At 35.8% G+C, this 18,152-nt stretch overlaps 2 protein-coding genes across 2 annotated transcripts; both read right to left on the minus strand.

The window, feature by feature from the left end:
- Nucleotides 1-5,342: 5,342 nt before the first annotated feature.
- On the minus strand, nucleotides 5,343-7,681 carry LOC137725887 (polyphenol oxidase latent form, chloroplastic-like). Its single transcript, XM_068464722.1, has 2 exons — nucleotides 6,917-7,681; nucleotides 5,343-6,694 (listed from the first exon to the last, which is right to left on the minus strand). Exons 1-2 carry the CDS (start codon nucleotides 7,671-7,673, stop codon nucleotides 5,649-5,651), a joined length of 1,803 nt encoding a protein of 600 aa, XP_068320823.1. The 5' UTR covers nucleotides 7,674-7,681; the 3' UTR covers nucleotides 5,343-5,648.
- A 7,592-nt stretch (nucleotides 7,682-15,273) lies between these two features.
- LOC137725888 (polyphenol oxidase, chloroplastic-like) lies at nucleotides 15,274-16,252 on the minus strand. The gene has a single exon (XM_068464723.1). The coding sequence runs from the start codon at nucleotides 16,107-16,109 to the stop codon at nucleotides 15,441-15,443; it is 669 nt and encodes a 222-aa protein (XP_068320824.1). The 5' UTR covers nucleotides 16,110-16,252; the 3' UTR covers nucleotides 15,274-15,440.
- Nucleotides 16,253-18,152: the final 1,900 nt, after the last annotated feature.

Raw genomic sequence — 18,152 nt, forward strand, 5'->3', positions numbered from 1 at the left:
AATGTGCTTCACTTTTCAGTTCTAAATAATGCGATCATATTTTTCCCTCAATCTATATTTTGAAATTATACCAAATTAAATTTGTAATGTTGCTAGCCATGCAAATAATCTTTCACTGTAATTTGAGTATACTCTCTCGAAAGAAACATTACCATAAAAAGGAAATATTACAATGGGCCAGCAGGTTCCACTTTCAATTTTCTTTCAAGAGATTCTGTATGTGTTTGTTCTTAGAGGATATATGTTCTGCATCTAGCCATAATTTTGACAGATTGGCCACTCGTATAAATATCTACAAAGTACTGACTGACTGCAATATGCATCTTTAATTTTCTTCTCTTCCTTTTGAGATGAACTAACAGACAGAACAAAAAACAAATAAGGGAAAAGTGTGTAGGTTCTGCTTACAAACGCGGCATAACCAAATGGGAAGAAGCCAAATTAGGAAGAAGAAAACGAAGATAAATAAACAAGGAGATGTGAAAGTAGCCAAAAAGACAAAAATGTTTACCAAGCTGACAATGAAACTTATTCGTTTGCTTATTCTTTTTAGAATGTGGTCATATTTTTAACCATCAATGGAATAATATCATGTGTCCCAACGAAAATTGGATTCAATGGACTAGATAGTCAAAATTTTAAGATCCACAGGTCTTGTGCATTTTGGGCCAAGTGAGTTCCATGCACTACGTGCCGACGTTTCACAGGCCTTATGAACGAGAGATTTTTCAGTGTAATTGGTACATAGGGTAGTACATCACGTGTTATTATACAAATGATAAGATATATGTGCTAACAAGTTAATAACTTAAAAAATAAAATTTCCCACCACTTCTATTAAAATACGTGATGTACCACTTGTGTTCTCGTCACAATTAAAAAAATTTCCTTACCAACATACAACACTGAAAAGCATAGAGATACAACCAAATCCCACGTACTAAAAGAATAAAGAGAAAATTGGCTTTTCACAGGCCTTATGTACATACAACACTGAAAAGCATAGAGATGCAACCAAATCCCACGTACTAAAAGAATAAAGAGAAAATTGGCTTTTCACAGGCCTTATGTACATACAACACTGAAAAGCATAGAGATGCAACCAAATCCCACGTACTAAAAGAATAGAGAGAAAATTGAGATTAAATATTAAATGGAATTTTTTTTCTAGTTTGAACACTAAATTTTAAATTAGATTTTGATACTAATTGAAATGTCAAAGTAAATTTGAACAAGCAAAACTACGGATAAAAAGTGAATTTGGAATGAAAGTTGTGACAAAATCTAAATGCTGGTGACCCAAAAACTAAGGTGGAATTTGGTATTCCTGTAATATCTTATATAATAAATTGCTTTGGATATACATTGTTGTTATACATTTTTTTATAATACTTGCATTCTTCGTGAGATAATATATCTCTACTTTATAATTTTCATAATTACGATCATTCAATTTCATAATCTTTATTTGAAGATCATTTTTAGAAAAAATTATTTGAATAAAAATTATTCAAATATATCAAATAAATGAACAGTTCATCATGAAGATATTACTTGGTACTCACAATGTCGATTGGTTCCATACATTTGGACATACATACAATCTCTTATTCAAATAATTTTGTAAAGATGATCATCACATGAAAATTAAGAAATTGAACGATTCTAATTATATATTTTTTACAGTATAGAATACCACTAGAACATAGTACTAAGTTAGACTTAATTAGCTTAATTAAAAATTAAAAAATACATAATTAAATGTAAAGTTTAACCATGATTAATGTTTAGACATGTGGCACGACTTTGTACGAGATAACACTACACCATGGTTAGATGAGGTGAGAAAAACGAACTTAATTGTATTTTGTTTGCCAGATATTGATGGTAGTGTGATGAGTCAATTTTGGAAGAATTTTGATACTTGGAATTGTATTTTTAATATAGAACTTTCAAATTTCTCTAGGACAAAACGTGATTAAATGGATGAATTTTGGAGTAGTTCTAATTGGAGGATGTTCGTGAGTCGCTTAGCTTTATCGTGTCAGAATATCAGATTTTTCTACCAAGCGGTTATTTTTTGGTGATAAAATAAAGGAGCAGTGCGCGGTGGTGGAAAAGTGACATTTTGGGCTTGATTGTGAGTTTTGAAGCCCAAGATGACTTATTTTGGATTTGGCCCCTTCTGGAAATATGTTCAGAATATTCCAATCTTTACAACGAGCTGTCATAGGCTGGATTTAGAGGAGATTTAAGGCTAAAACATAACTGGATAGTTTCTTTGCAAATTCTCCTAACTTAATTTTTATTCTCCAGTATATTTTATTATTATTTGGTTTCCTAGTTGGATCCAAAGAATTTTATTTAGGAGATTATTGGATAACTTAGAGAGAGCGATATAAGGTCTTTGCCAGCCTAGTCTTTCTCTCCTACTTCTTTTATGCGGCTTTGGAGATAGGAAATTGGCTAGGGTTCTTGAAGAATTTCAGACTTTTACTTTAAGGTGTTTTCAATCTTTTTCTTCATAATAATATTTTCTTGGTTTTAATTATGAACATGTGTAACTAATCCGTTTTGCTAGGGTGAAGCCTTGAGCTTTAGCATGAATATGTGGACTTTAGTTGATTGTTTATGATATTATGCATGTGAACTTTGAATTATTAATCACTGTGTTTAAACTGTGTCTATGTCCTAATGTTTGATCACCATTAGGATGTTTAGGTAAGCATTTGGATGCAATTCGGTGGGAATATCACCAGAGGATTGGGTATTGCTTCTTGTGGTTAATAATTGTAATTTCACTTAAGGCAAATATCATGCTCTTAGGGGTTGCATGGTTTTTCGAAGGGTTTTCATAAAACTTAATGAGCCTTGCATGTTCACATTTGGTCTTAATATCATAGACAAATTGCATGTTAGATATACGTTCTTACTTGAATATCATGAGGAGAATATGTATTAGGAAAACCTAACCTTCAAAGTTGCATGTATAATTGATAAACAATGGGTAAAGTTACATAGGATTGCTAGGGTGATGGCGAAACCCTAGTGCTTTTATAAATTGATTTTTAAAACCTTTTCTTTTATCTTTATAATTTTTGCTGAATTTATTATTTGATTTTTAATTAAAATTCGTTTTTAATATTATCCACATTTTGAATCACCTTTCTCAATTTCCATTTGCAAGTAATTAATTAGGAATTGGTTTTACATAAATTATTTAAGTAGTTGTTGTGAAGAACGACCTTGCATGAACATATATACTACAATAATAATCTTGTACTCTTGCAAATATTTTAAAGTGTTTTTATTCCTATCCTACTTTTACATGTGGTAAAAAAACTCTAACATAGTGCATCCCCCTGTCCAGATTATTCAGGACCAGCTGGTCGTTGTTTTTCCATGTTGGAAATTACCTATTTGTGATTCAACAATTTAACAATATTTCCTGCATTCCTAAAAAAAATGAGGAGTACGTACGGCATTCACTGCAGAAGTTTGCAGTACCACCGTGTCTTCAAAGTGTACTAAATGTACTTCAACGGGGTAATATTGGCATTGTACCGAATAAATCCGACTATTTAAACCCTGATCAGCTTAATTTGCGTACACACATCGCCCTTTATCCAATGTATCATCTCTCTCCTCCTCTTCATGGTTATTGGCCTCCTCAATCTTCTGCTAGTTCTGCTCTGTGGTGCTATTTCGAATTGATTCGCTGTCTCCTTATTGAACACATGATGAAGTATTTCCTCGATATATATAGCTAATTAGTATTTCTCAGTAATATTATGTAGGAATGCTGTAATTATTAACAAAAGCTAGCTAGGATGGAAATAGAACTGGCTAGCCTACCTCAAATTGCATTTCATATGGGAAATGATTTCTTTTTCTTTCCATGTTTATTTGTGGCGTTTGGATCAAATGAGAACTAATTAATTAAGGATCAATGTTAAATAGGGATGCACAAGGGAAAAATTAGCGTAGAGAAATCATTTGCCAACGTTACAGGTATGCATGTTCTATTCCGTATGTAGTTCCAAGAGAAAATCTTAATAGTGATGGAGTATCATGCTAAATTGCTGAGCTTATGTCCTCGAGGAAGCTCAACTGCTCAAGGAAGTAATTTGTCAATCTTACAGTTTATGTTTGGAACTATAAGTTTGATAAATTGGCTTAACTGACTGGTGTATTTCTTTTCAATCCAAGCTTCCGGGCTTTGAGTAGCATATAATACGGTTCGTGGTGATCATGATTCAGCATATAATACAAGCATACGTATGGAAAATTTACTCTACACATACAGGTACACAGTTCATTTATTTTTTGATAATATTGTAACATCCCTGGATACATATATGTTGTTAAAAGAAATTTTCACTCAAGCATATCAGCAAATATGTGAAGGGTACCTAGTTAAGATCAAATTCTACTCCAAGTGAAATAGGAAATATGCATTAATTTATAGTGATGTGCATAGGCTTTTATGGTACCAACAACCAAGATAAGAGACTAGGAGCAAAGAAATAAAAAATTGAAGCATATTGCTTCAATTATTTGCTTTAGTAATGGCCTTTTATCCCTTTCCCAACCTCTCATTTTACCAAACCAGCAATCCATAAATTAAAGGTGCAGCACCTTATTTGGGATAAACTGTGAACTCTTCATTGTGGCATAGCGGATTAGGTCAACCCTCAATCATCCTATACTTCGTCAACAATATTGCTTTGAAGAGTTTACAGGGCACCCTTGTTTCAAACTCATTGCCCCAATCTCATGCTTGGCTGCTGCAATTAACGATAGAAGGATGTTCGGTATAATTAAGAGTTGAGATTGTAAGTGGATTCAATAGTTGGGATTGTTACTTGTACGTGTAAGTGGCTGAGGGGTTCAGTTAGGCTGAGTTGTTAGAGAGAGTTGAGATTGTTATGAATGTTAATGTAATTATTAATCTGCAAAATACAAACTTGATCTTCTTCTCTCTGTAAGCAGTTCAATCTTGTTAATGAAAATTCAGGTTTATTGATCCTCACTATATCTCTCTTAATACCAGCTAATGTAAACTTATTCAACAATGTTATTTTTACCGTATGTTTGTATCATTTCTCTAATAGCGATGAGACTCACATGTGTTGGTGAGCTCTACTTCTATTAGAGAGATGGTACAAATATGTAGTAAGTGTAGCATTACTCAAACTTATTATCACTAAGCATGACTAGTTTAGTAAACTACAAATAGTACACTGTGACTTTTTTTGGTAGTACAAAAAAATATTCAGTTAAAGGAAGTAAACTTTAAACAAGAGTAACGATATGAGAGAAAGAGTCCAGAGATATAAACATATTCAAACACATTGACCTTAAATTTTTTTGATAAACCAAATACAATTACGTACGAATTTCCACATGCAAGTAAGGACAGTGGAATATTAATTCAACAAAATCGTACGAAATGTTTGGAAAAGCCAGGAAATACAATCGCATGGCTTCTGATCCAAATCACTGCTGGTACACATCACATTAAATAACACTAGGACAACGCATGCATGCATGCATGCATGAACGCAGGCCATTAATTCTGGAAACACATTAACATGCCGACATTTATTTAATTAATTAATCAGGTGCCGGGGTACTTAATTAGACGATCAAGAAGAATACTCGATCTTAAACCCACCAACAGTGATAGGCGAGTTGGAAACCCTAGGCACCAACGTCACCAGCACACAGCTATCTTCCTCCACACCCAAATCCTCCAATAAGTCCGTGATCCCCAGTTTCAGATTCGTCTTCGTCTTCGTACCAGTCTTCTGTTTATGCGGCACGTGCACAAAACTCCCGGCAAATTCTGACTTGTCCTTTCGACTCAGCGACTCAGCATCGTCATTAATAAACACATCGAACTTCACCGCCTCGTTGCTTTCAAACTCGATATCCTTGATGATCAGCACCTCCTCCTCGTTGCTCTTCTCCTTCTTGGTCCTCTTCCTCGGCTTTGGCCTCGCTACCTCCACTGTCGTCTTCGAGTCAAACGTTGCAGGGAACTTGGTTGTCAGCTGAGTAGCCGACACCTTGGCTTTGGTTTTGTTCCTCGGCTTACGAGCGGTTGGCTTCGAGAACAGCCATGGAACACTAACAGGCTCGTAAGTATAGCGAAGATCTTTCGCAGGATGGATGCTGTCCCGAACCTTACAGCTCACAAGCTCGGCGTTTTCGTCGTAGAACAGAAACTCAGCATCGAGCCAATCGGTGTCGGTAGGGTCCTTGCGCTTGCCTCCGAGGGTTTTCCAAATGTTCCACATGCGGTCCACGTTGCAATGGTGGGCGTAAAATAGGGGATCCCGACCGGAGGAGTAGAAGTTGCCCATGTCCTCCTTGTTGGGCTGGTCCGGGTCGCCGCACCAGAGATGGATGTTATTGTGGGGATTGTTCTCAATGGTGCCTGCGTAGTTCCCTGTCGTTGTGTCTCCTGCCCTGTATTCGTGGCCGAAAAATAGATCCGGAGTTTTGGCACCGGAAACCATTTGCCGGTACATGATGGCTAGATTCTCATCTATTCTTGTCTGCTCGTCCACGTCATCATCGGTTCCACCGTAGCCGAGGTCCACCAGCACAGGGGGCTGGTGTCCGGCGTTACGGTACTGATCGTAAAGTGGGGAGGTGGTGTCAGTATAAATGTCGGGAATTGGAAAGCCTGCACATCGGTCAAGTATATTGTGAGAAATTGTACATCAGCAAGTATTTTGAATATAATGCATTTTAATTTTATCTAATAATTTGCTACATTATGTTCACCAGTATATATGTTTATGTTGTTTGTTATAAAGAAACATATGTTGTAAAAAATTTATCTCTGCACCGAACATTAATAAAGTAACAACATTACTATTTTAAGTTCATGACAACATAAACATACCATCGCAAGAGTCCCAATTCCAGTATGGGAGAGCAAAAGTTGGGTCATCAATGAGCTTGCCAAGGATTCTCTCGTAGAAATACAAGTACATGCGGTGGAAGGGAAAGAAAAGCCAGGAGAAATGGACTTGGATGTCAATGTCCGGAAACCCTACTTGTGGATAAGCACCATTGCAGTAAGCACAGTGAACGTTGGCTTGTTGAACCATACTACGCGGGTCGTCTTCGGGTAAGGCACGCATGAGGGCTTGAGCTTTCTTGAACTTGGACAAGTACTCGTCCGTGACCAGATGGGCGGCAGGCCTCGTCCGCAGTGGGATAGACCGGTCCGGAGTGAAGGCTTTGATCTTTGTGGAGACCGGTGGACAGCATGCCACAGTTTCACCTCCGGTGGTGATTTCGGCCAGTGTGCACTTGGTTAGGTCAGGTGGGGCCAGCGGGGCGGCGAAGGCCAATGGTTTCTGGGCAAGGGTGGTGGCGCCATAGAGGCCGCCGAGGCCAAGTAGGACATTCCTCCTGTCCAACTTTCCCAATAAATTAGATGATTGCTCTGGTTGGTTCTGTTTCTCATTATTATTAGGGTTTGTGGCTTTGCACGAGATTGATGATCTACGGGAAATGTACTGCTTGCTTTTTCCAGAGAAGGAAAGTTGGGATTTGTTTGGGAGGAACGCGGAGTAGGAATTGGTGGAGATAATCAGAGAAGAGTAAGTGCCCATGGTGGTGGTAGAACCAGTGGGAGAGGGTGCAGTAGCCATGGCTTTGCTGGTGTGCAGCGCTTAACTGTTAGCTCCTGTTTTATAACGGGTAACTGTGGGTCCAAAGTCTGCAAAATTAGATTATTTTTATATTTATTATTTTTTAAAAGGAGTCATGGTTGGGATCAGATTTTTGGATTCTGTATCGTATCATCTCCTCCTTAAAATTAATAGAGCTTACATCTTTGATACCATCTCCAAAGTGAGCATAATTTTTCTTTAAATTGAAGTGACAAAGTACTTAATTAAATAAAGACATCAAATTAAGAAGAGTAATGTAGTCCAAATATTTTCATACATCAAATTAAGAAGAGTAATGTAGTCCAAATATTTTCATGATCAATTCATCCAACTCATTACATAAAAAGTTATCCTCAAGAAATAGAAAAATTCGAATACAAATGTCATATAGATCTGAAGGTAGACTAAAGTTTATGTATATAAAGCCTTTTCGAACAGACACCCACTTGTCACCACGACTTCTTTTATAAACAGCAAGTTGAAGAAACTCATGATATTTTATTAATATTTTTAATGCAAGGGATGTTCTTATCTACACTAAAGATTTCAACCGTAATTTGAGTAAGTGTTATACTTCTATATAAGAATCATGCAATTTCAGTTTAATATCCATAATACTAATATTACATTGGTGTGAGTTTAATATGTTGGTATAACACTCATGAATATAGTATATTAAACCGAGTTTTGATATATTGAGCTCACTTTTTTCCAACCTAGTGTAAAAAGCCTAATAAGACATGTGAAAGTTTAAACATAGAATGAAGTTGGTTGAAAGAAAAACCTAACCACCATGTCAATCCAATTACACAAACAAATATATTCTAGGAAAACTTGATATTAGTCCATTTTTGTTAGCCACAATTAGGGTCTAGTCCAATTACATTTTATTATTGAATTAGGTTCGATGACTGTGATTTCACGTCACATCCAAGCATTCTTCCATGGCGATAGCAAAGTGGCCCCAGTGTGGCATTCCTAATACTAATCGTTTAATAAAATTATGACCCAATAATATTCATTTCTATTGGACCAATTCATACAATTGTCTATTTTCATCAGCTAGGTCTATGACAGCAGTGCAACTACATGCATGCATGCATATGAATTATCATTATTTCTATGTGTGAATAGCATTACTATTAACAAAGGATCTTGTTTGCATAATTACTTGCATGTAAAGAACCATTTCAACATTCATCCGTAGATGGTGACGTGGTATTATCTAACTATACACATGTTATAATCTAAACCGTATGTTTACTTTATGATCATTTGAAATCCCTCACTAACAATAAGAAGTTTTTTTTTTTTTTTCCCCTTCTTTCTCTTGATTGTTAATTTTAAATGCCAAAGAATTCCTTGTATTTTTTATTTTTCTTTCAAGCAATTTGATCACTTGCTATGTTCAATATTAATGTTTATGGGTTACCCCAAAGTCCTTTGGATGCGCCAATGTTTGCCATAAAAGACATGTTTTCTATTTCTCTATTCTTTGCGCAATTATGTTTACCGTATTAAAACATCTCACCGTTACTGTTGTTTCAAAAAAAAGTAACAAATTAATATGGCAACTTGATTGAAACAGAAAAAGGAAAATTTATACACGATTTTGGTGAGGTCAATAGGACTATAAGTCGGCTCAAAATAGTTCGAGCTCATAAAGAGTCTTGTTTGTGTTTTGCTCGTTGAAGCTCGGCTTTTAAAAGAATCAAGCCAAGTTAGTTCAACTCGATTAAGAAACAAGCCAAGCTTGAACAATAGCATGTTTAATTTGGCTCGTAAATTTCGTGAACAACTCAATTTTTTTTACAAAATAGCTCGAAGTAAGCTTGACCTAGGCTTGATCATTTAACTAAAATATAACTCTTGTCCAATACATATTTGAAGGCCCAAATCCGACTAATTCAATTAACAAAACAAAAATAAAAACTAAAAAGGATATTTTATACCCTAGAAAAGAATTAGTTAATGGGTTTTTCTATCAATAAAAATAGTAAAATAAGAGTTCAAAAAATAGAAATGAGTACGTTTGTCAATGCTTAGATAATAATTTAAACCTCAATTTTCATGTCATTTAGCTTATAAAATTTTATCTATAAATTTAGTCTCACTAGCAACCATAATGCATACTGTCAAAGTTTTATTTGCCGAATTGTGGATTGTTCTTCGTGCTATAGTATCTACTTCAAAACTTTTTAAGTTTGACTTTTGACAAATTTTCGTTTGATTGTTTTTACGACATTACGTCCTCTGTATTCTTTTAGTTCGAAAGGCCCTATAGGAGTGATGGTCTAGCTTTTCACTGGGTTCCAGCCATCAAAAAAGAAAGAAAAAAAAGTTTTATGTTTTCTATCTTAGAGATCAGTCTAACCATACACGTCATAAGCAAATTAACAAACTTAAGGAAGCTTGTGCATTTGCATCAAACCTCTTTGTAGTTGCAGCTGTGCTAGACCTAGAGCTATTAGGTTACAAAAAAGCGTTTTGTACAAGTTAATTATAATAATTAATTACTCTTAACGACCTAAAGTGGTTTTAATCTTCTTAACCTCGTTTCGTTGTCTTGTATTTAGCTTGAATATCATAAACCATAGTATTGAATAAATGTTGATGAAGAAATGGGTATTCACTTGTATTTTTTTTTATCTAAATGAAGGTAGAAGATAGAAATTTAACGTTTATAAGAGATAGACCTGGAAATTTAACTAAGGGTACCATTAACAATTCAATCCTTTGTTTCGTGACAAATCAAGTTGATTTGTTCAATTTGTTACAAAAACCCAATTTTACCACTTTTTCTCTTATATTTCTGTACTTGTTATAATAATAATCTAAACACTCATTCGTACTAACAAAGATTTATGTAACTCAACATGGTTTTAGATAAAACAAAAATGAGAGGAGGGACACTTAAGAATTTTGTAAATACTTTAACAAAGATTAATACCGAAGTTTCAAATAAAAAGGGTGGGAGGGTGGTACCAGCTGCTCTTTGGACCTATGCTCCATCCGCCCTAGACACTCGTCGAGTATATTGAATTATCCAATCAAGTTAATTTTTAACAATAATTATTAGAGACCTTAATCCGGTAGTTAATGTTAATGGAAGTAGTGATTCACATATTGTTGAAAATGAATCTCACATTGATGAGAGAAGTGACCTCACATGTACTTATAAGTAATTGAACTACTTTCATCTTGTCAATTAGTTTTACGGTGGAGTCTTAACTTGTTTCATGATATCATAGCAAGGTTGTCTCACGTTTGAAGCTCATTGGTCACATGTGCTCCAAGTCATCCGAGTTGTGTTATCCACGCGTTAGAATTGAAAATTCACCACATGTGAGGGGCGTGCTTAGAATGAATTAATCTCACATTGACGAGAGAACGGATCTAGCATGTACTTATAAATAGTTAAGTTACTCTTCATATTGCTAATTAATTTTATGATGAATTTCCCGATCAGAGTTATTTATGGAAGATATGGTAAGGTATGGAGTCATCAATGTCATCAATATCATCTCCATCAACTTGAAGCAATAACCCCATATGCAGTATAGTCTGTGATCTGGTGTGTGAAGCTGGCAAGTCATAAGTGCCGGGCTCACTATGCAGCATTTATTTATCCATGCTGGACTGGATTAGACTATTAGGTAAAGTCATAAGTATAATGGGCCTCACCTCTCGTATAATATTAATAGCCCTTTTATTTATTTTATTTCTGCACAATTTTTATTTTTTTTATTTTTTTCAGAATACAACGATGGGAACTTAGACTAAGTTACATAATAGGCCAAACATAATAATTTTTTTTGAGGATACAAAACGATGTATGCAGTGTTCCTCTGGTTTAAGCATGATGGTAATTTACAGTAACTTTAAGTGTATCGAAATATTAATAGCGTAGATGAAGATGATAAAATTATTTCTTTAAATTTCACCCATTCATTTCATATGCACAGAATAAAATGTAATAATTATAATTTTCCTAGTATCTGATTTTATAGAAATAGTATTTGGCTCCTTACATATTACTTGTGTCCGTTTAATCTTTAAATCATTCATTAAAGCGAATGAAGCAAAAGTTGTTGCATAGTACCGATGGCGAAGTGCCGAGATCAGCATTCAAGTGGGAAAGATCACACCAACATGTGGAAGGTAGAAATCTCCATTATAGCATTTAAAGTGGGACGATAGGGTTGGAAACCTGTCACGTTGGCAACAATTTAAGACCAGTCCTTTTTCACGTACAGATTTGGATGAGAAGAGGAGAAGAGAGCCTGAAAAGAAAATAAAGTGTCTTGATTTATCATTTACAACTACCTAGTTTGATTAAAATTGGAAAATGTTATTCACACACTCATTTTTATTTCTTACACACATTTGTTAAATTTTTTATCATTAATCTTCTTCAATTCATGCGATCACGTTACAATATCCCATATCGACTGTATCTATGAGAAAATAAAAGTTTAAATATCCTAACATCACTCCAACGTTACCGAGACCTTTTGTGATAAAACCTCACACTTGGCGGATTGTGTAGGTAGTAATTTTCAAGTTGGGGACAACACCGGTGTTATTGGAAGTGAGTCTTTAGCATGTCTCTCTGATAATTCTACATAGTATTAGAGTCAGGAAGCGGGCTCGTACTATATTGTCACGTGATATGTGGGTCCCCTTAGCCCCTAGCGATGATGGTGGGTCATTTGACCTCGCAAGTAGAGTGAGTCTCCTTAAACTCCACGTGGTTGCCGATGTGTGGATCTCCCATGTGTGCATGTGAGAGGGCATTTTAAAATATCCTACATCAACCGTATCTCTGAGAAAATAAGAGTTTAAATATCCTAACCCTACTCCCACTAATACCGAAACCTTATGTGATAAAACCTTACACCCGACAAATTCTGCAAGTGGTAATTACTATCTCGGGGACAATATCGGTATTGTTCGAAGTAGGCATTTGGTATGTCTCTTTAATAATTCTACAGATCTGAGCTCAAAATAAATAAGAATGTGTGAAAAGTAAAATGAGCGTCTGAATATCAATACCCTGTCTTATGTATTGTATACCCTATATCTATGGTAGCTAATTTTTTATGTTAACCATGTATGAATGGTCGATATTGTTATTTAAACAATCAGTACTTTGAAATGGCAAAATAGTAATTAAATTACCACAAACTCTCTTTCATTATACTATGAAAACATAGTCCTCTTATCCAGTTTCCCAAAAAAAAAGAAAAAAAAAAACAAAAAAAAACATAGTCCTCTCGTATTTTGCAATGTATTCAATCATCTGAAGGTACTTAAGCGATGAATTATCTTGGTGGTTAGGATTTTTTTTTTTAATTCATTGTGCTAGGGTTCAAACTCTCTCCTTCCTCTTAATGTAGCTAGCATTGGATCCACATGGTTTAATAATGACATTTTATTTGAGCTAAATATGTTTTACACCATTCAGTTTTAAAATCAGCCATGAAATTTTAATTTTTGCCCATTACACCATATTCTTGTGAAAAATTTCAAATGTATACCCTTTGTTAGGATGATTGTATGGTCGATTATTAACAATCAAAGCATGACTTGTCCGCCAAAGTTCCAAACCCACTAACCAAAATACAAAAAACAACTGGAAGAGGATCCTCTCCTGAGCATAGGATGAGGATCCTCCTGATCATGAAATCCGAGTCGTTCAATTTTAATTCAACGGCTCTAAACAAGGGGTCCCCTAAAAAGTTATAATAATTGGAACCGTTGGATTAAAATTGAACGGTCCTGATTTCGTGGTCAGAAGGATCCCCATCCTATGCTCAGGAGAGGATCCTCTTCCAAAACAACTTGAGGACGTTTTAGGTTAACTCTGCACTTTCAAGTCATTAGTAATCTTAAATTTCAGATAGACGGGCTATGAGCCCACTTCAACAACACTGATATTGTCCCTACTTAGCCACATGCTCAATCCGTCAGGTATGAGGTTTTAATGTAAAAGGTCTCGGTGTTAGTTAGAGTGGGGTAATTCTATTTAAAGGGCTTGTTCTCAAGCCTTCTGGCCGATGTGGGATAGATGAATTCTAATACAAAAGGTCTCGATATTAGTTAGAGTGGGGTAATTCTATTTAAAAGGCTTGTTCTCAAGCCTTCTGCTTGATGTGGGATAGAGGAATTTTAACAGTTACTAGCGGCTTGACGTATCAAAAAGTATAAGGCCTCGTTTGACATGTCGTATAAGGCCATCGAATAGTACTAATAATACAAAACCGGTGTTTAGTATTAAATAAGCACTAAATTATTTAATCCGGCCCTACTATTTTAATACCCCTCCCACCGGCTTCATTATCCCTTCCGCAACATTGGTATTATTAGTCGGACTCCTGGCAAAGAAAAATCATGCTTGCCTTTCTCAGACCTATCTTGCCATCAGCTCTTGTGACCTCCATTTCTGGGCATCACAATTCGAATATATGGGTTTGTGGTTTAATTGCTAATTGCTTTTGTTGGTTTGTGGAGATTAAATTCAAAACCTAGACCCGAGAACCTCACTCCTGGAAACCTACCGTCGCACCTGCTGCTTGACACCATCCACCCACGTTGGTGTAATGGCTGCTGGGTTCTTTTTGCATTTGACAACTTTATTTTTTTTTCCTATTATTTTTCTTTTCCTTTAATCATCAAACTGGGTTCTTTTTGCATTTAACAACTTTTTTTTTTGTTTTTTATTCTTTTTCTTTTTCATTAATGATTATTGTTTTTCTCTTAAAAAAATAATAGTTCTAAATTCTCTTATCCGGTACAGTACAAACACAGTATAAATAATACAACTATTAGCTCGATACAGTACCAAACGCCCGATTAATTAGTCAGTACTATCCGATGACAAATTATCCTATCCAACTATCCAACCGAAATAGTCAGTACAATCTGAGCTGCCAAACGATACTTAAATTGACTAAATCTCAAATTATTCGGATGTAATTTAAAAAAAAAAAAAAATTAGAACCTCCTGACCATTTTAAATTTGACTCCAAACCAACCATCTCTGGGAGGAAAGTGTTTCGGCCTTCGCTCAGTGATCAAATTGGTGACCTCTGTTGATTAAAGAAAAAATGGTAATCTTGGTCAGGCCTGTTTGATCCAATTACCGGGCTAGCCCAATATGCTCTGATAACGGTGTTGGGTTGGGCCGGCGCAAGAATGAAACTGTAGTAAATGATTTATTTTGGACAATGAGAAATGATGTGTGTGTGTTATCCACACATATCTTTTAACTTCTTTCATCCACCTTGTTGACTTTTGTTATTTGATTTTCTTCCATTTATTTAATTCGACATTCGAAAATTAGAAGGATGTGTGAGAAGTAAAAAAAAAAAAAAGTGTAAATATTTATTTTAATACCAATTTAAATCATTTATGATATGAGTGGTGGTATTCACATATTTATTTTTATCTATCATACACTTATCTTAACTTTCAATTGTTAGAGTCGTTGAATCGGATAGATTGAAAAAGATCAATGACAAGATTAACAAGAGTGGATAACGCTACCTTCTGATATTTGTTGTTAATTAGCAAAAGAGAACATAAATACAGAATTCATTAATAAGAGAAAATACAATGCAAACAACTAATTAAATACATAAAAACATAATAAAACTTAGTTCAAGTGCTTTTTTATTTTTGCAAGTCTGCATTATTTTGCACGTGAAATCATCTCAGCACACACGATTATCTCTCTGCGCACCCCTACTTCAGACCCTCGATCTTGATCTGACGGACGGTAACGGGCCGTTTGATATTCTTAGGCACCAAGGTAACCTTAATGCTGTCGTCGCCGTCAGCACCCAAGTCCTCCAGCAAGTCCGTTATCCCAAGGCGGAGGCTCGTCCTCACCTCCTTCCGCTTGTGCGGCAAATACACGAAGCTCCCGGCGAACTCGGCCTTGTCGGGTCGACTCAGCGCGTCCTCGTCGTCGTTCACGTGAACGTCGAACTTCACGGTGTCGCCCGCTACGAACTCGATCCCCTGAATCGCCAGCACCTCCTCTTCCTCTTCCTTTTCCGCCTTGGTCCTCGACTTCTTTGGCCGCGGCACGTTGACGCTGATAACCGAGTCCAGAGTGATCGGGAACTCACTGAGTTCGACGACCCTGTTTGGAGTAGTCTCGGCGGCCGCCGATTCGCCGGAATTCCCTGTGATTTCGCTCATCTTTGATCCGCCGTATATTGCTAGCCCTCCGATGAGAAGGTCTCGCCTTGCAAATTGTGGGTTGTTTGACGACGCTTTGGATGCAAAGGAAGGATTGGGATTTCGAAGGAAGGAAATTTGGGAGTGGGTTTTGGAGATGGGGTAGATTGAAGAAGTGGGTCGGCTAGGAATTGGTGTGGAATGCAGGGGCAGTGAGAAAGAAGCCATGGATGATAGCTTGGTTTTAATAATTAATTGTTTTCGCCGACCAAGTGTTTGTAGAAACGTTTGACTAGTTGATGTCGGTAATGAATAGAAAACAGAAATACTTAAAATGGCATCTTTGGTCACTCGTCACGATACTGTTAATTAATTGAATACTTGCTCGTGTCGGTATTGGGGTTTATATAAACTGCAGATATTTTAGAAATAATTCATTGGAACTTTGCGTGCACATAATGTAGTGAAATTATACGTTTATATATGTATATTGATTTTTAACTATCTATGTTCGTGAGACTTACAAGTTATAAAGGGTTAAAATCAGTTTATTTGTGCATAAGAACTCCAATTATAGAATGTCCAAATCAACACACTAGTGTTTGTCTGAGAATTCAAGCTTGTCACTCACAATCAGCGCATTTATGCGTGTGGATTGTTTCTGATTATTTATATATGTGATTTATGAAACACACAAATCATAAACATAAAAAGAAAATTAGTTATGCGCTAATTTTAATCATTTATGCTTGTGAAATCCATAAATTATAAGCAACGAAATCAACATTTTTAAGTGTGGGCTAATTTTGACTATTTATATGAAACTTGTAAGTTAATAATTGTTGAAATCAATGTAATAATACGTACATGTGCGATTCATCCTACCACACATTCATAATTAATTTTTTATGTATGGAATGAAATGATCTCTTGTTTTGTGGCGAGTGGCAACTTCTGAACCACTTATTTGTTGCTTTTAGGTTTCTATCTCTCTCGTTCTGTGATGAAGAGAAATTTTTAGGTGTACCGGGTACACCAAAAAAATTTGATGTACCCTCACTCATAACACTGTTTGTACCCTCACTTATTTTTCAATAAAATAATAAAAATCAAATTGTTATGAGTGAGGGTACACCAAATTTTTTTGGTGTACCCGGTACACCTAAAAATTTCTCCTGTGATGAAGAGCGAGAACACTCACCAAATCCCACAACAGGAAGCAACGTAAGCCTTCACCGCCACCCTTTTTCTAGACTTAACAACTTTGTGTTACATTTTACTCTTTAATGCGTGTTAGTATTAATTAATAACATGACGCATGTGAGTTAAGCATGTAAGTAACGTGTGATAAACTTAAGGAAATTTGGAAGTGAGTTTGAGAGGTGGAGAGATTTTTAGTGTGACGGGAACACGGAATAATACATTACATGTCACTATACAAATGATAGAAGATATGTGTTACAAAAATAATAACCAGTTATATAAAATATTTTGTGTATCATCCGTATTTCAGATATAATGAAAAATTTAGGAGGGATTAAAGAAGTGGATCGGTTAGGAATTGGGGTGGAATGCAGGAGCAGTTAAGTGGAACCCCTGGCGGAAAGCTTGGTTTTAATACTTAATTTGTCTCGCCTACCAGAAATGTTTGACTAGTTGCCTAGTTGGTGTCGGTAACGTTAACAGAAAAGGAAACAAAGATTACTTAGCTTGCAAGGACGAAGAGAGGACTTCTTTTTACATGATTGTGTGCTGCTTGCCAACATAATTCAAACTTTCTTGTGGCAACTTCTAGCCCACTATCTGTTGCCTAAGTTTCTAGTCTTTTCTTATATTGAAACGAATGATCTGAACAGTGAATTAATGTAATTGTAACGGTCTCATTTCTAATTTTTTTTTATTGACCGTTTTCTACGTCTTATAAGTCATGATGAAAATCACATTCTACGTGCTACTCTAGTGTTCATGGATCCAATGAACACGAGGAAATTTATTTCCTTGTCCGAGCAACCTCTGGCCCCCAAAGCATGCAACTTCTCTTTGAGCTTCCTCCCTTGTTATCAAGGTCCTGTCAAGTCACAAGATTATGAACCAGTTGTGGTAGGAGTATTTATGACTTAGTTTTATGTTGCGCAACCATGTATCGTCAATGTGATTGCTATATACATTTGCAATCCATCCAGTGTCACGAGGAAATATGTGTAGGATTCATCTGTGAAAATAAGGAATGCAAGGAAGATGACAAGCCGAATAAAAGAAGAAAGTGGTGGT

Source organism: Pyrus communis, chromosome 2 (genome assembly GCF_963583255.1).
Source record: "Pyrus communis chromosome 2, drPyrComm1.1, whole genome shotgun sequence".
NCBI lineage: Eukaryota > Viridiplantae > Streptophyta > Magnoliopsida > Rosales > Rosaceae > Pyrus > Pyrus communis.

What these genes read in the sequence shown, in the direction of transcription:
- LOC137725888 (XM_068464723.1), bottom strand. Translation starts at nt 16,109, where the DNA reads ATGGCTTCTTTCTCACTGCCCCTGCATTCCACACCAATTCCTAGCCGA.
- LOC137725887 (XM_068464722.1), bottom strand. Translation starts at nt 7,673, where the DNA reads ATGGCTACTGCACCCTCTCCCACTGGTTCTACCACCACCATGGGCACT. An exon ending in GAATTGGGACTCTTGCGATG is followed by an intron (nt 6,695 to 6,916) that starts GTATGTTTATGT and finishes ACCGATGTGCAG; the next exon opens with GCTTTCCAATTCCCGACATT.